The 24,518-nt window shown below is 36.2% G+C and overlaps 1 protein-coding gene across 9 annotated transcripts in view; it reads right to left on the bottom strand.

Moving 5' to 3' along the window:
- DMD (dystrophin) overlaps window positions 1–24,518 on the bottom strand; it is a 1,227,136-nt gene that overhangs the window by 850,950 nt on the left and 351,668 nt on the right. For all 9 annotated transcript variants that reach the window (XM_035333326.1, XM_035333348.1, XM_035333385.1 and 6 more), the window contains 3 exons: window positions 6,900–6,992; window positions 5,826–5,903; window positions 2,837–2,929 (listed from right to left, as the gene is read on the bottom strand). In XM_035333326.1, the coding sequence (XP_035189217.1) occupies window positions 2,837–2,929; window positions 5,826–5,903; window positions 6,900–6,992 (264 nt within the window). The remainder of the gene's footprint in view (window positions 1–2,836; window positions 2,930–5,825; window positions 5,904–6,899; window positions 6,993–24,518) is intronic.

Genomic DNA, 24,518 nt, shown 5'->3' with positions numbered 1-24,518 from the left:
CACCAATAGCATACATAAAATCAAACAGCTTGTGATTTTTTTTTTTTTTGGCCTTCAGAGAATACAAGTACATACGGCAGACTTGATATGAAATCATAGGGAACAAGATGTTTTACTCAACTGTAAATAACTGGCAGAAAACTTTGGTGGCCCTGAGTCTGTAATTTAATCTTTAACAACAGCTTGTCATATTTGTAGCTGCTTAGTGCCATGAACAATCTGTGACAGGGAAAATGGTGCCAAGAAGGAACAACCCTTTCTTAAATAACTTATAGCCTTGTTTCTCCAGAAGCAATGTGAAGATATAATGCAATGCCAATCTATGAACAGGGCAGAACAATCATGAACATATTCTAGATCATGCAAATCACTTCAAAACTTGAAAGAAAAACTGGAAAAGAACAAAGATTTTCTCCACAGTGCTGAAAATAAGCAGATTCACTTTGAACTGTTCCAGTCTTTTGAGGGAAAAAGGCAGCAAACCAACTTCTCCTGAGTTTTGTTTAAAAAGAGAAAAAACTATGTACAAATCTGGTTTTAGATTATTTTAATTATCATATATATATTATAAATATATCTATTATAAATAGTTATTATTGAATATAATTAATCATTATTCAACGCCAACAGGATTACTATACAATAATGTCTTCTTGCAAAACATGGCTTTAGCTACTCTTTAGAATAGAAACTGAAATTGAGTTCTGTCCAAATTAGAAATCTATTTATAAAATTAAAAAAAAAAAAAAAAAAAAAAAAGTCCAGAACATGCAGGTCTCCTCCCTTCAGTAATCCATAAAGAGATCAACATCGAACACTTAAAGTATAAAATGAACATAGGCTGAATCAGTACAAATTTGCAAGGAAGTGTCACATTATTAATCTCTGCCTTGTTAATATCGTCCCTTGACTTCTTTATACACAGGTTGTTCAGCTGATGTCATGGGTACCATCATAGCTGCCATCACAGTTATCACTAGCCTCATAATCAGGCTTGAAATGAAACAGCTATGTACTGCAAGAAAGTGCAGGTACCCTAAGTGCATGTGCCTGTCACGAAAAACTGCACCAGACCATCCCAGAGAACTCGCGTCTTTTGTGTATGTGGCAGGTATGCCTTAAGGGGAATGCTAGGAAAAGGGGAAAAAAAAAATAGGAAGTACACAGCTAATACTAAAGCATATCTTTAACACTTTGTTTCAGGAAAATAAATAAATAAATAAATCTGTCCTGGTTTTGGCTGGGATAGAGTTAATTTTCTTCATAGAGGCTTATACGATGCTATGTTTTGGATTTTTGCTGAAATGGTGATAGCTTACACAAGTTTTCAGTTGTTGCAGAGCAGCACTTACACAGAGCCAAGGATTTTTCTGCTTCATGTGCTGCCCTGCCAGCAAGGAGGCTGGGGGTACACAAGGAGCTGGGAGGGGACACTACCAGGACAGCTGACCCAGACTGACCACAGAGGCATAGTCCATACCATGTAGCATCATGCTCAGCAATAAAAGCTGGGGGAAAGATAGAGGAAGATGGGGATGTTCAGAGTGATGGCATTTGTCTTCACATGGAACTGTCACGTATGATGAGCCCTGCTTTCCTGGACATGGCTGAACACCTGCCTGCTGCTAGGAAGTAGTGAATGAATTCCTTGCATTGCTTTGCTTGCATGCATGGCTTTTGCTTTACCTATTAAACTGTTTTTATTGCAACCCATGAGTTCTCTCACTTTTCCCTTTTCAATTCTCTCCCCCATCCCACCTGGGGACAGTGAGTGAGCAGCTGTGTGGCACTTAGCTGCCTGATAGGGTGAAACCACAACAAAAATCATAATATGAATTTGAACATGACTACTCATCTCCGTTCATCATTCATATAACTTAAAGCACAGTGATTCAGGATAATTGGTAGAAGTTGCACAGCTAGGTTTCATATTCCATCTGCTCTTAGTAAGTAATTTAGAACAGTGTTATGCAATTAAATTAAGAATATTGAGAAGTGAGACAGAGATGGAGGTGATTTAACAATTTGCAGCTTTTCTCGGTTGCTTTCACTACAACATATCCTGTAAAATTAGAAATGAATTGTTCAGTGAATTATGCACATGTGATTTTTGATAGGAGTGTTTAGTTTTTAAAATAAAGTCCTTTAGGTTCTGTTTTCCCACCATCTTTTCTTGCAATGCTAAAAAAAACTTCTAGATTATTGCTTGGGGAACTGAACCAGCCTGAACAGACAAACTCTTAGTTCAGACTCATACAAACACTCAAAGCATCTAGATGCTATTTTTTTTTGAATTTTTATTTTACTACTTAGAATTTATTTACTTAAGTATTCTAACATTTTGGTTTTTACAGGATGATAATCCTTCCTTTCTCTCTAAAGAGAAAAGAAGCTAAATGAGCCATAGCTGCTTCAACTAATTGTTAGAATAGCAGCTTTTTAGTGTTTTAAATATAATTCTTGGAATATGATTATTTAATTAAAACACAAGTCACATTCCAAGTTTCTAAAAGGAAAAGTGACTATGAAAGCCATATATCCACATCAGGTTTGTCTGTTCATTTCTCTTACAATAACTATTATACATTTTCTTGCAATGTCTGGCTGTGAAATTACAGTCTAAACAGCTGCTGCTAATGTTCTAAAACCTACTCTATCTTCTTAAGATTCTTAATATCCTAGGTAATATGTAAACAGACTGTCATAAAACTTGCTGATTTAGGACCTTATATTGCTTACAACGTCAGCATTTACTTTGTAGGTTGTGGCTGGGTAATGGAAGAAAGGTGAGCAGAATAAATCAATTTCATGAAGAGCACGCCGCACTGCCACTCACCTGCCAGTGGAGAATTATATTCCAGATCAAACCAAGGGTCAGCTTATGATTTCCATCCACAATGTCTGAGCTTCCAATATTTACAAGATCAACCTATTAAAGAAATAAAATTATTTGTATTAGATTAATAGTAAGCATAAGAGGTTGGTGTCATTTTAATACACTTGGTATTTAACTTTTTTTTGGGGGGTGAGGGAGAGGTATGACCAGGCTAGGATAAAAAATCTAATTTTTCTTCTGTTTAGTAAACATCTAGCTCATGTTTTATGAGTGGCACAGTTAATGTGCGGGCTAAAAGCAAGCAATGATGTGGAGTTCCACTTACTCCAGATATAACATGTTGTGAAAACATACAATTAAATAAATATTTAATAATAATTTTATAACCATTATATTAAGGTTCTATAAATGCAAATCACAAAACTAAAGGAAGACACAGAAAAGCTCCTGCATTATGCTCCACACTACCTTACATAAAATACTTTTCTAAAAGCGACACATATATCTAGACTTCATAAGAACCTATAGAACCAAGATACTATTGTACATATTTAGATTAAAATAGAACTTATTTTTCATTTTTCAAATTCTACAATGCAGAAAGCAAGGCAGGATGCATTTTGGAGTATAGAGAAACCAATTAATGTGATCTAAAAAAGTATTTTTCCATATTAGTTAGTTTAGCAATGTTGTTTTCCATAATTATATTATACATTTGTAACTGGATAATGCACCAGCAGTTGTCACCCTGGAATATTCTTTCCTCCATGTGTGAAATGATCCTTCACCCTCCCCTACTTCTTATGCTATCTAAGAATGCCAAATTCAGAGCTGCGAGTCCAAGACCCACACTTCAGCATGGAAGCTACAATTCTGAAATTCGTATCCTCACTGTTTATCATAGTCAGAACTAATATTTGTATGGCAAAGTACCACATTCCTTTACAAATCACAGTCTGGTTATCTCTATTAAACATCTGAATATATTTGAAGTTACATCTGTATGATGAATAAAGGTTTTGCACACCCATAACAAGCCTTTTCTGTTTTATAATTTCAGTACATTAATGGATAGTTCATTTTTACCAATCACATATGAAGCAGGTATTTTCTCAAAAACTCTAAAACTTTTCTTTAAAACTTTTTTTTTTAATTATTATTTTTTGGTGGTTTTGTTTTTGATTGTTTTTGATTGTTTTTACTAAAAGAATACGTGACTTGCTATTCATTCTAGTCAACAGTTTTGGAACACTTCCCAAGAGGAACTTGGGCTTCATATCCTACACAATCAAACACAGTCTATATAGCAAGTGATCCTACGTGTTCTACAGGCCTAATCCTCTGTCTGTTTCTGGAAATGGAAGCCTGGTTACAAAGAGACTACATCCATTTTACTGAAACAGAGGAACACTTCCCAGTCTGCTTCAACTTTGAGTTCATATGAGAGCAATCCCCTGCCTGAATACTACCACCTTTCCACAGAAGAAAAAAAAATAAATCTGTAAAATGGATTATTGGAAGAGGCAGCATTTTTTTAATCCAGATGACTGCACAACCTCAGAGCACGGATGGCAAACACAATCATTAGTCACAGGCTTTAAATAGCCTTAGAAACATTGATTTTGGATTCCTGAAGTCCCTCAGAAAACACTCTTGAGATGATTACAAAGGCTGAGGAAACTATTTCAGAGGCAGATCTTTTAGCTTTATACTGAGCTGATCAACAATACTGTGCACAGCTTACAATATCTTCAATATATGGGGGCCACTGAACAGCCCCTATTTAAAATAATGTTTTTCCTTCTATATTATTCAATCAGAATGTGCTCTGCTTTCATTTGAAAGGGATTGTTCTGGAAACTGAATGAAAAGCACAATAATGGATTTAGCTAATATTTAGTGAGTAAATACTTTTCAAAGCATTTACTATGAAAATTTGTAACCATACAGAACATATTCAATAAAACCCTTTTTACATTCTGAGAAATAATGTATCACCAATTTTTTCAACAATGTCAAATATTGCACATTGTGAAGAATTAGAAGCTTTGCCTTCTACTTATTTACATAAAATTCTCTTTAAAAAATCAAGCTAGAGGTCTTTGTGCCAACCTTAAAAGGTCACTTTCATTTATGCACAAATCTTTAGATGGATAAGCATTACCTTAGATTTATAAAATCAATGACTTTATTCAGCAGCTGAACTCAAGCATGTTTAGTGACCTACTGCAGCTATTGAGAAATCCAATATCATATGCAGCACAGAATACATTATCACTGTTCCATCACATCTTACAGTTAAGTTTAAGCGGATGTTACAGTTTATTTGAATTTATTCTTGAGGAGGAGATATAGTATAATTAGCTGGCCACTGAAAATGCATACTGAAGTTATGGGTCCATTAGAATGAAGATAAGGAAGATATTTACTCTAAAATGATGCACAAGATTCTGGCCTAAAAAGTCAATCTTAACTACGTAGAATGTAAAGTGGTTTTGATGTGAGTCATCTCCTTAATGTTATTAATCCTAAAGAACAGACATCAACGAAAATTTAGCAAAAATATTTCTTGTAGGGAAAATAAAAAAAAAAAGAAAAAAAAAAGTTTTTTTGTACTTGGTAATTGTCAGGTCTTTGTGAGTTGATTTTTTTTTATTTTTTTTTTTTTTTTGGTAGCACCTCCTAACCAGCTATGGATGACTTCTTGTAATTAACTTTTTAAAATGTATATTAAACACCATGCATTACCATAAAATTGTGCATCTTGATCAGTCTTCAAATAGCATTCATTATGGATATATTATTTAAACACTTGCTGGTAGCAGACTGTACTTTTTAAAATGCATTCCATCCTGGTGCTGAACCTCTAAGTATCCAAGTCACATTAACAAAACCGCCCTGACTCGAGCAATTGGATAGTTGAGACTTTGACCCCATACTTAGAAAGCATCAAGTATGCTGTTCTGACCCTGGCCAACTGATTACTTACGTTACTTCTCCGCAAAACCTGCAGTGCTTTGTTGACATTGTTCAGAGCATGAACTCTTGTGGAGCCCTTTTCTTTTGCCTGCAAATAAAATAAAGTAAATTGACTGTTCAGAATCAGAAATTAGAATACACTATATATAATCTGAATTTTATATTACACTCCTAGTTTCACATTTCATTTTATGACATTATCAGTGAGGATATTATAATACACTGCATATGTGCACCTTCCTGATACACAGTAAAGGCACCTATAAAAAAAACTGGATCAACAGCTGGAAGCTAATTTCGTATCTTGTCATTTTTCAGTGAATGAATCATTGAAATATATATAAAATCAGATTGTTTAAATTATAATTGGTCTCCTGCTCCATAGCACAATTCAGGAATGTTACTATGACAACCAAACAGGTAAGTATGAGATTGTTTAATATTTATTTACAAGTATAGCCTCTCTGGACTTTGATTCTCAAACTCTCAGCCTCTTTCATTACTCTTTTATGAGAAAGTTTCAAAGAAAGACCCCAAGCTTACAAAGCCCAAGCAGGAACACAAGAGAGGATATTCAGAACTATGTCACTGTGTCTGGTGTGTTTAGAATTTTCAAGTTTATAATAGCAAGCTGTTCTGCCTTTTTTTTTTTTTTTTTTTTAAATTGTTTAACTCCAACATATATAGACAATGAGTATGAAGTTAAGCAAAATATTCTATTTCTACACATTACATTCTGTTCTATTTGATACAGATGTCTACTGATACAGAATTTCTGAATTACAGCTAAAGCCCCAGACATCTAAATGAACCATGTCTCAGCCTTTTTTCACTTTGCCATGCTTATAAATATGCACACAAGTCAAGCATTTTCATTTTACATACAACCACAGCAAAGGATGCCTGTCTAATATGGGGTACAGCTGTAGTGTTTCCTCAATTTCAAATGAAAATTGAAGATGTTCAGACTCCTAAACAATACTGTTTCCATAGGCCTTTATTAATGGGGGAAATTAATTGATAACATGCAACTGTTACTACATTGTGTCTTCAATATACAGTAATGATGTTAATGTATACATACAAGTTTCTGTCCTGTAAGACATTCCAGGAGCTCCAGAAGTCTTCGTCCATCTCGAAAATCATTAAAAAGATCTTCAATGTGACGTCTTCCAAACTGAAATCAAAACAATGGCTTCATTTAGTTCAAAGCAAAAACAAGAGTCATCATAGCTAAAATATGGAATTCTAACCAGAATGCTGTAAAAGCCACTGACATGCAAACTGGCTTATTCTGTTTGTGTAAAAACAGTGTGCAAATCCAATTAAATAATAAAGATAAGAAGTATGGCACAAAGTAAAGGAAGAACATATCTTACAACTAAACTCATAGGATTCTTTCACATACATCCGTTTTTAATAGAGTTCTGATGAGTAAGACAGATTGGTGTCTTTTAGGTACTTTCCTTAAAGAAGGAATGTATCCTTCATGCCCTCTTAAAATTAAACTATTGCTATCCTAGGCTCTATATGAGCCAGCAGTGTGCCTTAGCAGCCAAGAGGCAAATCACATTTTGCAGTGCATTAAGCACAGCATAGCCTGCTGGCCAAAATATGTGATTATCCCACTGCATTTAGCATGCAGCCTCACCTAGCATGCTGTGGGCAATTCTGGACTTCCAATATAAAAAGAACATTAAGGTACTTGAAAGTGTCCAGAGGAGGGCAACAAAGCTGGTAACAGGGTTGGAAGACATAACCTGAGAGAGGAGGCTGAGGACACTTGGGTTGTCTAGTCTGAAGAAGAGGAGGCCAAGAGGTGACTCCATTGCTCTCCACAACTTCCTGAGGAGGGGAAGCAGAGAGGGAGGCATCGTTCTCTGTTCCCCAGAAACTGAAGACAGGATGTATGGGAATGACATAAAGTTGTACCAGGTGAGGTTGAGGCTGAACATATGGAAAAATTTCTTTACCATCAGGGTGGTGAAGCACTGGAACAGGCTGCCTAGAGAAGTGGTTGATGCCCCGTGCCTGTCAATGATCAAGAGGTATTTGGATAATGCCCTCAATAATGTGTTTTAACTTTAGGTGAGCCCTGAAGTTATCAGGCAGTTGAGGGCTTGATGGTCTTTGAAAATCCCTTTCAACTCAACTATTCTGTTCTGTTTCAGTCTATTTGTGAAAAAGTGTTGCAGATCCAGTAACATCATTCACCATTACAATACACCATTATTCAAACAATTAAGTCAGAACTAAATATTAATGAAGCTTGAACACAAACTGGTCTTGTCAATTAAGGGGCACTTCAGGAGAAAAATATGAAAAATAATATGCCAAAACCCTGAAAGATGTACCAAGTTGATGTACCTAATTGTCTCTGTTTCACATGGCAGAAACAAACTTGGAATTACACGAGAAAACATAAGTCATAGGCTTATTCTACTGAGGATCTAGCAAAGATATATATATTGATAGGACATACTTGCAATTGTACTGAACCAGGGCTTTATTAATGGCTAAAACACATTTCAAATTTTCTACGTAGCATCAGCTAAAGAAGAAAGGAGATACATGAGATTTTCTCCCATGTGATGATGGTAAAAGATTATTCACTCACTTTGTCATTAAACCAAGCTTCTGAGCTGGTATTTTGGCTAATGCATTAAGTTATAAGAATATAGAAGCAGTATAGAAGCAGGATTTTGTATAGTTCAGTCACTGTGTAACCTTATGTGCACCTATAAATTTTCACATATTTTCGTATGCATGACAGCTATGGAGAACCACAATAAAAATATCGATTATTTTGTAGAGTGTCAAGTAGATTTACATGGTCATGTTATTTTTAATGTGTGAAGTTTCACAGATGCTTTGATTGATTTGAAAGGAAGTTTCCATATTTTAATTTGCTAGAACTGACACCATGCTGAACTACACTGCATATCTTCCACTGTTACCACAATGCAATGTACAATTGGCAATCCATATTACATGGAAAACATTGCCTTTCCTGCTAGCAGAGTTGTTCTGGTACACACTGTAACACTCATTACTGCTAGCTGGTAGTTTTGTAAGAAATTTATTATTTTGTTAGAAAATATCAATTCCTTCAGAAAGTTTCTTAAACAGAGGATAGAATTAAGGGTACTTTCCAATACTAGGTTCATTCTTTTTTATTATTATTATTATATATTTTTTTCCTCAGTCGATATTTATACATACAGCAGAAACCATTGGCTACGCTGGCATAACTCTTTCCCTTTTTCTCTCACTGTTACTGTTGTTCTGAGGTAGCAGTTCCTTTCAATCCTTTCATTTTTTGGTAACATCTCGTTCCTGCTTCATGGAACAAACAAATCCAAAATATCAAATGTTTTCTACAGCAGTGGGTATCCTGGTTTTCTAGCACAGCTTTCACATCCTGCTCTACTCATTCTAAGAGAATTCTAATTTCTACTTAATACATGTGCTGCCATTTGACTACCTAAAATATTTGAAATCTAGTACTGCATAAATTCACATATGCTTTACTAGCCTTGCTTGACCTTTTGAATTCTATTTGTTTAACTAATAAGACTCAGCATTTGCTATGATAAATAGCTTTTGTAACGTGTTTTCAAGTATATGCCATTATACAAGTCAAGTCAGGCACAGTATTCCTGAAGTTATATAGTGCTTTCTCTATAGAACACAAATTTTAAATGGCTGACATTTGACTAAATTGGAGAGACTTTACTTTGTGTCCTAGTCTTGCAGAATAGAAGTTGTTTTCGCAGAGGGGAAGCACAAGATGTATGCACTTCTAAGGGAACATTTTAACATTCTTTAGAAAGTTTGAGTGATCAATAGACCCTTCTGTAACACTCTGGAAGAGTCATGCCTATAATGTTACTGAATCATTCTGGGAATATGAGCACAATGACATTTTGGTAACGGAATATAATTATATTGCTTTGTATCATAAGGGAAAAATAGAACTCGCTTTCATAACTGCTGTGTGTCTGTCTGTCTTCCATTTTGTAGCATTTAGGCTATCCATAAAGTTTAGGTTGAAATCCATCTAGGACAGCCAAAAATTCAACTTGACAAAATAATGTTTTTTTTTTTTGTTTTTGTTTTTTTTTTTTTTTAGAGCTTTCAAAAAGGAAGTAAAGACATAGCATAGTAGCAGCTACAGCACGACATTTTCATTACAAATGTATTACAAGTAAACCTTAAAACAAGTTACCACTGATTTTTGAGGGTCTTGGAAGTACACCTTCTATTAATCAGCAACTAAAAATACCTTAAGATGCCCTGTGCTGCTGCCACACATCTTACCCTTACCCTAAAGAAGGCTGCTATTTTTCTGACAATGCAGTAATTCTTTCTCAATAGATTGAATGTCTTCAATGGATCGAGCAGCAAGTCTTCAGAAACAAAGGGCTCAATGATGCATCAAATAAATCCATTGTGTTTTCAAGGTCATTGAAAAGTGTGTTTTAAGTTGTATGTAACTTCACAAACAAACATATCTAGCCTTTACATATGCCATGGCTTGTCAAAACAAGTGCCTAGTCTTGTATTATAAATTCCTAAAAATTGCCTTGTTTAAAGCATTTTATTTTATTTTATTAATGTTGTGACTTATAGCTACCACCCTTTACCTACAGAGGGGTTCAGAAAATCTCCTGTGCTGTGTTCATGCGTGTTGATTTGTAACTTTCCCTGTATTAGAAACATATCTTCTTTTATTTATTTTTTTTCTTAATGAACAAAACTGTTGTATGGTGGAATGCTGTATCATACTTAAGTTTCCCCCCCTAGAAACATAAATGATAGAAGAGATGGTGGAAAGGAGAGAGTACAGGACAGAGGAAGATCCGTAGCTGCCGCACATAGGGTACAAGGAGACTTTTTTCAGTGTGGTACCCATTTTCCCAGGAGCTTGACTGGCAGCAATTTGAAACTAGAGATGATTGCATGGTTTAAATCAATATATAAACGGTCTATAATATTAGTTGTGTAGATCAGTAAATTACTTATCATCTGTCTCTTCTGTACTTGTATATTTCAGGGAGACCAACAATTAATGGAGAGACTTGGGTGTTTGGAGGTAGGATTGAAAAGAACAATGACAAACAAGAAACAGAATAAAGAAAATAAGGAATAACTGCAAAACTTTTTTGTTTGTTTGTTTGCTTAAGTAGAAAAAATAGTAAAGTCTTTCCAGAAGTAAGACTAGCAAACAAACAAACAAACAAAAAATCTAAGAAGAGTTTATTAGACTCTTTATGACTAGAAAGACTCTAGGGTTTTAAATACACAGCCATGTTTTAAGTATGATTTAACCTACTGCCTTTGTGTTAAATAAAGGTCAAAACAGATGATTCTCTTGGTTTAGCTGATATGGCTGGTTGGCAGCAATTGCTGATCTTTACATAACATAAGGCAACCTGAATGAAATCCAAGGGATTTATTTTAAAAGGAAATCACAAAAAATGTGTTACAGAAGGGAAGATAAGATTCCTGTTTTACTATGGGTGAAATTAAAGTTACAACTTCAATAAAGACAGAAGAGAGTTCTGATTAGAATTCTCAATATACATTTGTTGCATCTCATGAAGCAAAAAATTCTGTTACTGTGGCAAACTAAACAAGCCTTAATCATAGAATTACAGGGTAAGGTACAATTAAAGTCTCAGGAAAACATGGTCACTTGCATCAGTGTCTTCCCCCAGATGTTATAAGGGAATGAAGTGTACTTGGAGTACTCCATGCGTTAACTTAACACATGCACATAGTCTAGAATGCTTTCAACTCTCAATATTAATTAGACTTAAATAATACAGAAAATGTACTAGTTATTTTCCAAACTCAGACAGCAACTGAACCAATCCAAATAGCATTATGGAAAAGGATAAAAGCAAAAGGAAAGAGAAAAACAATAAAATCAGGAAACAGACTGCAAGTGTCAATATATAAATGTAGCTGTAATTTTTTGGTTGCAAATATATTTAGAAATCTTAAAACATCAAGTTCCATCCTTGTTGGATGTTGCACTCCGTACAAACTTCCACCACATGGGTCGTGTACACTTGACGTCATCTGGATCTGTGGATATTTGTTCATTGCCTAGGTCCTCATAAATCACCTCCCGTACTGCTAATGTCCTCCGGTACTGGATTCCCTTCTCCATAGTGGTCCACTTGCCTGGAAAACATACAACTTCTTCCTTGTAGGGGTACCTTTCCCTCACAGCTGACAGGAGACACCTCCAGAGGCTGTAAGGTTGTACTCCATCTCCAATTGCTTTGTCAATGCTTGCATCTCTAGCAAGGGATCCCAGCCGCCTGGCTTCCCCACCCTCTAATTCCACGCTATTGGCTCCAGTGTCCCAGCACTGGAGCAGCCAGGTGACAAGCTGCTTGCCTATACAGCGACTGAAATCTTTTCGTACATCTAGTAGCTCACACTCGTATAGGTTTTAGCTAGATACTGCTGTTTTTGTGACATCTTCATCCTCCTGCTCCTCTGATGGCCTGGCCTCATCTTCTCTACACCTAGACCTAGCAGAACACTCTGCGTTCTAAACGACCTGACTCTGTACCATTTTTTCACCTTGGTTACGGGTGCAACCAACACTGGTACAGTTTGTTTCCCTGGCTCAGCCTTGGGGCCCGTTTTAGAGCTTGGAGTGGCTGCTGGGTCTGTCTCAGACATTGAAATGGCCGCTGGGTCTGTCACTGGGGTTATATTATTGAGTGAAGCTCGGTAAAGCATAGGCCAAGCCCCAGCACGTTGCAGCGATTTCTGTATGTCTGGTACTGCCAGGGTGGATTTTTCAGTTGTTCAGGGGTAAATTTCCAAAGCACTGGAGGTGCCCACTGCTCTAGATGCTTGCCCATATCCTACCACTCTCCCTGCCACTCATAACTATCCTGCCTCAGGACAGATCTCTGGATGACACTCTTAAGTATTTGTTTAACCTTAGACAGAACCTGAAGTGCATCCAGGAGACATAACAATGAGAACATGCTGGTCTGAACATCCCAAGGACATTTGAAGTTTTGGAAAGCTACCTTAACTCTCCTGGAGGAGAAGAAAGGGACAGTGAACAAATGGGAAAAAACATCTTCCCCTGACCCCTCCATAGATTGGCTCCCTGAAGAAAAAGCATGAAAAGTGTAATTATTAATAGTTTCTGAGGTAGGGTTCCCAAAGTATGGAGTTGATGACAATGCTGAGTACAAATACCAGATTAGTCTCATGGCCGGTAATTTTATCATATTGTAAGCCAGTGTTACACAGTACAGCAAAATGATAACCTTGTACCATCCCCCGGCAGTGATAAGCAACACGGCAGGGAACACATACAGTAAGCAATGTGCTATATAACTCAATTCGGAGAACAGGCACAGCAGACTTGAGATCACAAAAATCGGCATTGTGATTAGTAACTATTAAACTGATGTAATGCTTATCAGATATTTTTTTTAATACACTCTAGTCAGATCTGTCGTTATCTCAACCCTTTGTGCCCCATGTTGGGCACCAAAAGGGCTGTTGTGGTTTATCCCAGCCGGCAGCTGAACACCACACAGCCGTTCGCTCACCCTCCCCCCTCCCTCTCTGGGATGGGGGAGAGAAACGAGAAAAAAATGAAGCCTGTGGGTTGAGATAGAGACAGTTTATTATGACAGAAAATATAATCATAACAATAATAAAAATAATATGTACAAAACAAGTGATGCACAATGCAATTGCTCACCACCCGCTGACCGAGGCCCAGCCTATCCCCGGGCAGCTAGCCCCCCCCACCCCTCGCCCCCCCTCCCCCCCCCCCGGCTAGCCACCCCTATATATTGTTTATCATGACGTCAGTTGGTATGGAAATACCCCTTTGGCCAGTTTGGGTCAGCTGTCCTGGGTCTGTCCCCTCCCAGCTCCTGCTGCACCCCCAGCCTGCCCGCTGGCAGGACAGAGTGAGAAGCTGAAAAGTCCTTGGCTTAGTGTAAGCACTGCTCTGCAACAAGTAAAACATCAGTGTGTTATCAACATTAGTCTCACCCTAAATGCAAAACATAGCACCCTACCAGCTACTGGGAGGAAAATTAACTCTATCCTAACTAAAACCAGGACAATCCTATTCATCTTACTACTATCTAATTTCATTGTCACATTCCTGTGGCAATGTATTCTTGTGTTCCTCTTTCCAAAGACAGAACACTATCGGGTCTCATTCTCCCCATGTAAATTTAACAAATAAATATAATAAAAATGATCTAATCAGCTCATTCATCACATGCATTATGGAAGAAGCTAATATTACAGAAATTATTACATGAGAATATGGTATTCCATGAAAAGTTCTCTGTTCAGAGCTACATGCAAGATAGTAATTGTGAAAAGAATACCAAATAATTGAAAAATATCTTGCCCAGAGAGCGTACAAAGACATCTGTTCATGAACATTGTCTCTCTTATTACTCAGTGCTCAAAAATTATAAGTTGAAGCTCCAAAAAATCTGAGATTTGTTTAAACTATTAGCAGACATTATTTTTTAGACAAAATTAGCATAGGCATATTCTATACCAAGGGAAAATAGAGGAAAAGGGAGGGGAATAGGAAAGGAGAAAGAATAGGATGGAAGGGGGAAGGAAGGAAAGGGGAAGGAAGAAATGGGAAGGGGACTAAGAACAAGTCATAACTTTAATTTTCTCTCACAAACTGTAAGGGTAGAAATGTATTTTTACTTTCTGAGAGTCTCAAACACTCAAAATTTCAAGCAATGAGTACATAATAAAAACTCCAGCAAAATACTTGGTAACAGAAGATTGTAATATTGCTAATATTTAAGGTTCTTTAACGTTTTTTTTTGTTTGTTTGTTTTGTTTTGTTTTGTTTTTTCCTGTTTTATCAAAATAACATATAATGTATACTTATTTTTTTCAGAAAAATTACAGAGGGTTAAAGCTTGGCTGAGGAAGAGATCTTAGACTTTCCATTTCCGTCTTCAGACAAGTAGGCATTTAGATTACACTTTTCATATGAGGACAGACTAGACTGTAAGAGTATTATTACATAATACAAGTTGGAAGCTATTGCTTGTGCATTTGACAGTATTACTGGCTTATTATTATAATTTCATCTGGGAAATTTAGCAACAGAAAGTATCAACAAATAAGAGATCGAAGGTGAATAACTTAAAGCAGAAAATGACACTGTAAAGACAGAATTCAAAGTTCGGCACGACAATAGAAGATGTAAGGTTATATTAGGCTTTAGCAGGAAAAACAGTGTTACAATAAAAATAGTGAATGCAGAAGCCCTTCAGATTCCTGGGACAGTTAAATAACTGAGACCTTAGCTTGGGACATTATCTGTGCCTCTGGGAGGGGCAAGAAAACCAGGCAGCAGTGGCTGAAAGGTGCTGCAGCAAACTCCAGCTGTGCCCCCAGTGTGCTGGGCTGCAGAAGAAAAGAGCCAGAGGTGCCCTGCAGTTTGACTGAGCCCTCAGAGTGCTGTGGACATAGGCCACAAAGCTTCAAATAACTTTTTTTCAAGTGCTTCTCCCAAGTTCAGTTTGTAAACCTGTAAATTTTGCTGAACAGATGTCAGAAAGAAAGAAAGAAAAGCTTGACTCGCTTACAGATGCTACCCTTTGTAAGACTTTCAAGAATCAGCCTTGTCTTGAAGTCAAAATATTTGATGCCTCACTCTGTGAAACAATAAAGAAAAGCTAGTGAGCTAATCTCAACAGATCTTTCAAGTCAGTTTTAATAAAAGAGGGATTATTAATACTTGCTCTTGCTCAGCTAAATATATTAAAGATTGAATTTCTTTCCCAGACACATTCGTTTATGGTTTGTTCAGTCCTGTTGGGAAGTTCCAGGAAACTGACTGACATTTCCTTTCATTGATGTTGGATTACTATTACAGCATCAGAAGATATTGTCCCTGTCAGGAGGGAAGGACGATGCACTGGGCACAGTTTAATTAGGCCACGGTTTTACAGACTCATGGGAAGCGAAGAGCAATAACTTGAGCAGCTCAAGCTGTCATTTCTCCCTTCATCATATTTCTCTCCTGCTGCAAAATGGAGGCCTTTGTTCTTCCACAGCTGAAACTCAGCACCAGCCAGTTTTAAGTCAAACATTGCAAAATAGGTTTGTTCCTGTATGGTCACAGCTCCAAGCTTTTGTAGAAGATGCCTTTTTTTACAGTCTAACTTCAGCTTTCAAGAAACTGCAGAGGATTAACTGACAAACCTGATTTTATAAAGATCCATACTGCTGACCGGCTGGGAGGAAGGTGGAAAGCCCTTCTCTCAAGATGCCACTCTTCTCAAAGGTGATGAACCTAGAATTACTATCCCTTTCAAAAAGGCAACTAGCATAATGCCTGAATGCCTGCAGCAAGCCAAGAAAACCCAACTCTCCCCTTAAACAGGGATGTAGAGGCAGGTGTTACTAATCCTGTGAAGAACATTTGTGGTTGTGGGACAGGATACATGCTCCCGGAGTAGAAGCTGGTTTCATACCCAGACCATTATGTTCAGGTGATGCCACCAGACGCATCTGCCACTTTAGTTCTCGTAAAAGAGCATTTTCCCTTCAACACAAGGAGTCATTGTACTTTTGTAGCGTCATTTCAGAGAAGGACACTCACACACCCTTAAATTTCTGAAGAATTTTCTGGTATTTTCATTTTGAGATACATCAGAAAATCTGATTACAGGGACCATGCATATCCAGAACAGAGAAATACAGACATAAAGACAGACATAAATATGTTAGTATAGCTAATTGCTCATTTTCATATCACTCAGGAACTTGTTTGTCTCTACATTAACTGCAAATTAAAGAAAAAAGCAAATAAATTTATCATTTATCCATTTATCAAGTAAATCGCACCTCATCTGTTTTTTGAGACAGATGGCAACCACTTTGGAGTTCTGCACAATCCAAAGGCATTCAGCTTACCAAAGGAAGATAGAGAGGTGTGGAGAAGTTTGATGTCAAAAAAGTGTCAAAAAAGTGGAAGAGCTCATTGACAGATTAAGAGCAGCCTCACCAGTGCCTCCAGTTATGGCATAGGCTCTACAGATAATCTGTATTATCTCCTCAGTACAGTTTATCATACCCTTCTGAAGCCAGAACACAAGGCCTGCAGAGACCCAACGTTCTAAAATATTTTCTTTGAGAAAAAAAAAAAAAAACAACAACAACAACAAAAAAAAAAACTTCAAGTTTACCTTTCCTTTGTTGAATTCTGCTGTAAGATTAATTATGTGATAATTAAAATACTGGAAGATTCACCATGTGTAATAGAACTTCCTAAAGTTAAGTTTCAATGTTCCCTATCCCCAGGAACACTGAAATTAATGAAACTGAATTATTTTCTCTGCTCTAAAAGCAAAGGGAATCCTTATTTATCAATTAAACATATAGCATTTTAAAAATCAAAGCCAAAATTGTTATTATCTCTCTTATTTTCGTGCAAAATTTCCTTATGAGATTTATTCAGTACAAATTCAATTCACTTTAATTAGATATTCTATCTTATCTATTAATGCCATTTCAAAATAAGATTTTGAAATGAACCACATAACTAACCAGATTATTTTTTCCTGATTCAGTATATTGTATTTTTCATAAGAATGAAATTAGATTAAAAACAGATATTAATTGTGATGGCATGATGTTATGAAAAAAACTGAAGTTCCATTTCAAATAACATAATAAAATCTACTTATACAGTCTATAATTAGAGCAAGAAAAATATCCTATAATGACATATACAGTAGCTTTTAATAGGGCTACAATATATAATCTTTCAAAAAGTTATTCATCACATCAATCACTAAAATCAAAAGAAATAATTTCAGTTATTTTTAATATTATTTTTCAAAAGGTTAACTATTCTCATAGAAGAAAATGTTTTATAAAATATGCTGTCATTGCTCACTATGTGCAGACCACAAACATTCAAATTAAAGCATGAACAGTTTTTTTTTAGGCAAAGTTTGATGGGCCACTTCTAAGCTGACAGAGATGGTATTATTAGCGCTGGATACCTGAACCTGAATGTGGCAGGTTTTCAATTTTTCAGATAACTGTTAACACAGAAATAAACAAAAGCTCATTATTAGATAAATGATGCATGTATGTCCCTTTAAAATCTGAAACAAGTAGGATTATTGCCTCTGTGGCAGGATCAATTGAAAAGTATTTGCTTCATGAAAGGCAGCTGTCACAATTCCAATGTAGCTTTGTCTAAGATACAAATCAGGTGAAAAAAATTACAAAAGCAGTTCACAGATGATATATAAGGAAGAAATTATTCACAGTGTGGGTGTGTGGGTGGTAAGGCACTGGAACAGGTTGCCCAGAGAAGCTGTGGATGCCCCATCCCTGGAACTGCTCAAGGCCAGGCTGGATGGGGTTTTGGGCAACCTGGTCTGGTGAGAGGTGTCCCTGCCCATGGCAGTGGGGTTGGAATTGGATGGTCATTAAGGTCCCTTCCAACCCAAACTGTTCTATGATTCTGTGAATCTATTATTATTTTGGATTTCAAAGTGTTTTGTGATAGCTTTCAGCTCTGCTACTAACCAGAACAGAAAGCAGACATAGTAACATAAGCATTAAAAAAAAAAAAAAAGAAAAGAAAATGTATTTCAAATTTCCCATCAGCCGGGGGAAAAAAAATGGTGAGAGAATTGCCGAAGCTTAAATGAATGGAACAAAGACTAACCAATTTCAAAAAATATTAACCTGATGCTCACTACATACAATACCATTTATGCTAATTCATCCTGTAATTATTGCACTAAGTTTCTGTTTGGTAAGCTTTGAGTGTACAATGCTGACTTATACTGCTTTTCTTCTAAACAATACAAAGCTTCCAGGGATATGCAAAACAAATCTGGCAGCTACATTTTTTCATCAGTTTAATTTAGCCAGCTAACATCACTGAAGCATTTACTATTTTCTAGTGTATTGCTGTTCAAGGTCATTGAGGCCTGGATAACTAGCAATGGGATGAAAAGAAATCTTCTGGAAGCAGGTATGAACATACACTCAGCAAGTTCCTACATGGTTTGAAGAATGAGTAATAAATTCAGAGTCAAGGATAGGGGTTCTTCTCTTGAAAGTGCAGCTAGCTTCATGGAATCAAGTAATTTGACAGCAATGAGCTTCCTTTTGCAAGTACGCGTGCAATTATGTTCCCACCTCTGCAAAGTGACATACAAGTGACAATAAAATAAGTAATGAAATGATGTATACAATCTTTGCCAGTGAAAAGTCATCCTCAAGTGCAAACATATTTTGGTTGCCAAATCCAAAATGTAAAATCTTAGTGCATCTGAGGTAGCACTGCTTTTAACCAGACTTATTTTTTAAGACTCGACATAAGCTTTAGCAATGATACACAAGTGGATGACTCATCCTCCTTTCTAGAGTGTCACAGACCTTAGTTGAACTCATTGCATTTTCTGGTAAATACACATAATCACCATCATCACACTACATTGAATGGTTAAATTAAATATTTATTTGCTTTCATTATTGCCATTAAATCTGTAGCAATGGTAAAATCCATGCAACCACATCTGAGCTGATTAGTGATCATTTTCACCCAGTGAAAAGGGGAATCCAATATTTATCTTGTGCAGAATGGAGTTACTCTGTTAAGTGCCAAAGGGACTATGCTTGTACTTGCTGTCCTGTGTTGAAGCCCAGCAGAGTTGGAGGGCATACTGCACATTTATTACAACCAAGAACTGTTCGGGGATTTCTCCTACATCCACTGTACTTTTTCTCAACAAGTTTGTTTGCAGTAATAGGGACATTTAATTTAAATTGCATGATTAAAAAAAAAAAAAAAAAAAAAAAAAAAAAGAGTATTCCTTCTCTGCTTGAGCTCAAATAGAAGTTTAAAATGAGTTCTTCCACTCTTTTCGCATCTGGAGAAGTAAAGCATAGTTTTACAATCTTCCCACAGAAACTACACAGTTAACTATGAAATTAAAACTTTATACTATATTTCATAGCTTGCCTTAAAAATTCTATACAAGATACACAGTTCATTAGCTAATCAGGTATGAGTGAACAATATCTATTTGAAACAAACAAACAAAACCAATACTGTTATTTGAAAGCATAATTTGCTTTTCAATTTCTATTAAAAAATGGTAGACTGATGTAGAGGCCGCCTTCCACATACAAAATTACAGGACATTCAGAAGAAAAACTCATAAAAAGCAGCAAGAAAACAGCATTTCAAAGGGAGACAGCAGAACATTTAAGACAAAATGAAACAGCTAGAATTTAGGATATTCTAAGACAACTTCTATTTCTTTTGACAAATTCAGATGTAGGTGTATGGCAGCCTGCTAGCCCACCAACAACAGTCTCCATGGGATGAGCTGTGAGTGTGGCATTACCTTTAGAAGCTACAATACACCTGCTCATAGTGACATGCAGTTCCCTCATTTCACAACCATTCTACTTTTTACCATACCTCAGTGATGAGGTCAAATTTCAGATTTTATAAATTGCTGCAAACCTATTATACCTGGAATTCACATTACCCAGTGACCTGTGGCCAAGACTCTAGCACTCTTTAAAACTTCCATTTTTATTCTCGCACACTGCTACCGATACTGTGATTAGATATGCCCAAGAAGTCAGGAAGAAAATAAAGGTTTATTTGTATCTTTTGTTTATATGTTTATCTGTTTCTCTTCTGTTGGAGTGTTCCTAGTGTAAATGGTGTAATTTATGCAGTTAACGTGTAGTATGTAGCTTTCTTACATTGAAAAGTACACAAATTTTCCATTTTCCATTTTCATTCATTACATCTAATCAAATCACATGCAATTCTTCACATAAATTAAATTATAAATACTCACAATATCAAAAGGCATTTTGACTAGATAATGAACTGGCATTTTTATCAATATTACAGCTCTGAATGTAATTGCTGGCAATAACGTTTAATACTTTTTATTTATATTAAACATAGGTATAACTAATTGCAATGGCTTGGCTACTGGCAGGTAGCATGCATATGTACTTCAAATAACCACAGATAATGATGGGAAACTCAGTGAAATTGATTGGCATATGCTGCTTTTGTAATGTCTGCCAATAAATCAGCCAGATTCCCAAGGAATTTAGGTACCTATTTGCATTTGTGAATATGGATCCTGTTTACAGTTCATTAAAGTAACGCTATGAGCTGAATCTCTCCTTAAAACAAGTCATTAAAAAATGACTGAAGTACAGTGAAAACCAAATAAATAATAAGAGACATTGGTTTGCATTTTAGTTGCATTTTTTGTGTTTAATAATAGCTCATGATAAAATTATTTTTTGCTTCAGAAATTTGTGCATCTTTTTACTGGATTATACTACCTAATGTGCCTATCATTTACCTACTTTGAAAATATATTTAGTACTGATAACATAAGGTTTAATTCTAATCCAAATTGTAATAACTGTCTTCTTGGCACTCATAAAAATAGTACAGCTAAGATAGCAAGCACCTGGCCTGCAGCTATGCACACGACAGAGATGACTGGCAACTGGTCTACAAACACACAACACCAGCCTGAAGACAACAGAATAAACCAGCATTCAAGAGGTACCACCCACCTGAACAAGGGAGAACAGAATATTTCTGACATATCCTTTGGAAGTAATCCTTTGGATCTGACAGGTTTTGACCCATGAAAAATATACATAAACACCAGAGATACACAACACAGCTTAGAGAAGACAGTTTTGGCCTCCTGTCCCGAAGTGCTGTCAAATACAGTTCAGTCTCTGAGACTGAACTCCATGAAGTGTGCACTCATCAGGGCTAACAATGCAGCATGAAATTCATTGTATCATATACCTAAGGCTTGACTAAGAGCTGATCAGCGCTTGGCTCTTGGTTATTGACATATTGATTGCTTAGTAGCTGAGAACAAATAAATGCAGCCTTAAATTTTGAAATTTGCCTGGTGTCTTAGTCTCCTAGAATACCCCTCTTTCAAGGGGCCCACAAATCCAAAAACTACCACAAGACATTAGAGTCATGGGTTTTGGCAGTGAAGAAGAATAACCTGCAACATCTGATTGAAAGTCCAAAGGCTAAAGAAAAAGACAGTTTATTAGACATACACATATGCACTGCAAGTCTTAACATCTTTGAAAACTAGCACCAATTTTGAAACTGGGCAAAAAGAATTCCCAAATGTATTCCTGAATGGATCAGTGAAGGGATTGTAAGAGGAAAGACAAAGGACAATTCAATGTTTCCTTTTAACAGTCAAGTCCAACAATTTACTGAAAGAAATGGAGTTTGTGCTTTGACATGAATGCATCTTAGAAAAGAAAAAACAAAACAAAACAAAGCAACACAACAGAGGTTGCATCTTTTTAGAAGAATTCTGGGCAACGTGACTTATTGTAGATGGCACTACACTTCCACTGTTATCTGACTATCCAACCAGTATTACCGGTGTTGTGAAAACTCTGCGTTGAGTCACAGAAGTCCCTAGACCTTAACCGCTCCAGGTACACTATGAGGTCCCTCTGTTGCATAGGCATCCTGTTTAGCTTGCCTGCATGAGGTTTCCAATTACTGGACCTGAGCTGTTTTCTGGGCCACACAACATTTCTGCTAGCTTTAAAGCAGAAGTAAACATTATGTCTGACTTGGCATGTTCTTTGCAGAATTATGAAGCCTTTGGATGCAGCCATACAAATGTCAGCACAATACACGGACTGTGTATGGACACAGTTATGGAATATTGAGAGAAAGCAAGTTACACAATGCATGGCTTTATGCAGTTCATGATGTTTAACCTCAACTGCTGCTATGCATGTTAATCAGATATTTGGTCTCCAGTCCACATCAGTGCTAATTTGAACGTGTTATTTACTGTAGAGTGTAGGCTTGCTCAGGCAACTGCCTGACATTAATTATTCTTTGAATGCTGGATTTTAAACCAAAAATTGTAAAAAATGTATGAATAATGTAGGTTTTGTTCAGTGTCACACAGTGTTAAATCAATGAGGACTATCATAAGCCTTTATTCAGAGATACTTACAAAATAAAGAACTCTTTTGCTGGAGTTTTTTATTGCTTTCCAATTTTGCTGTTGCCCTGAAAGCTAGGAAACTTTTTAAACAAGATATAGGAAATGTAGCTATTTTGCTCCTACTAAATGACATAAGCCCCAAAGAATGATAGAGGTTGTAGATGGTATCTTCAGATTTTCACTTCTCCTAGAAGAGAATCTAATTTGGGGCAGATTCTGAAGAATTTACAGCAGATCTTGTTTATTTATTTATTATTTATTTTGAGAGAGATAGTTCTGGCACTTCCATTTTAAAACTCTTCCACAGCACTGGAACAGCCTGAGTGGAACTCTGATGCTAGAGGGAGTTCTGCTATGGAACCCAGGGAGCCCACAATTAAATTTTCAACAGGCTACACACTCTGATAATAGTTTGAAATCCCACAAATATGCTTCTGTTGTCCTATCAAATTGACAAGTGGGAGAAACGGGGACAAAGCTTACTGAATCTCAAACATCCTCACTTCACTGAACTTTCTGATGTTGTAGTTCTAAACAAATCTTGCAAAAACCTGAATGGAAACATTTAAACTTAATACTCAGTATTTTCTGTTCTAATAAAAACAATACAAATTTGTGTAATGACAAATCAGAATTAATTTCTGGAATGCATAAAAATTATTTTAAATGCAATAATTAAAAGAGAAAAATGAGATGATTAAGAATGTTTTAGCATAAATGATTGTTTTCTGTTTTAAAATCCTGATATTTAATTGCTTTTAATTAGTGCAAATGAATGTACAATAAATTGAAAAGACATCATTAATCATGTGCATTTCAAAATTTAAGAGATGTTTTGACTAATAACTTGCTATTCAGATACTCTCAGCCCTATGCTTGTTGGGTCACTGACAATTCAGAACAACTAGCTGTCTAGAGAGCTCCAGGAAAAAGTAACTGACTGTCTTTGAGTTGACTGCAAATCATTTAAAACTCATGCATTTAAATGCATGGGAACCAAACCTTTTGCAATAATATACTTTGCTGTATTTAAGTCCTCCTTAATGGGACTATAACATTTATGATTAAAGCTCACAATTTTCAAGAGGGAATGCCCCATATGTGCTGCCTTGGCTAAAAAAATAATGGTGGATATATTTCTACCTGGCTAACTATAAGAGTATATAATGCTTAGAGTATTTTCCTCTACACACCTAAGTATAATCTCAAGACCTCTTTAATGTCCATGTGGTTTTACATCCACACAGAAAGCATGCTAAGGCTCACCTCACAGAAAACGTAAAGTGGACATCTTAGCGATATAAAAGAATAGAATTACTGTTCTGTAACACAGCATGTAAATCTTATGCCATAGGTTAATAGAGTAACAGTGCTTCAAAGAGGGTCTTGGGGAGTAAGGAACATGTCAGAAATGTGAAGGTCAATTGCAGCTCCTGAAGAGGTGACCTTAAGATCCTGAGAAAAATGAACAAGACAAATAATAGCATCACGAGACAAATAATAGCATTACTATATTAGTCTTGAGGAATGCAGATTTCACCTTGTTCAGGGATTCTTGGAGATATTCAAGACTTGACTGAACAAAGAAATAAGCAACCTGATGGAAGCTGACCCTGTTCTGAGCT

The sequence above is a fragment of the Oxyura jamaicensis genome, chromosome 1, assembly GCF_011077185.1.
Source record: "Oxyura jamaicensis isolate SHBP4307 breed ruddy duck chromosome 1, BPBGC_Ojam_1.0, whole genome shotgun sequence".
NCBI classification, from domain to species: domain Eukaryota; kingdom Metazoa; phylum Chordata; class Aves; order Anseriformes; family Anatidae; genus Oxyura; species Oxyura jamaicensis.
The sequence above is the reverse complement of the archived record's forward strand: the minus strand, read 5'-3'. Positions and strand labels throughout refer to the sequence as shown.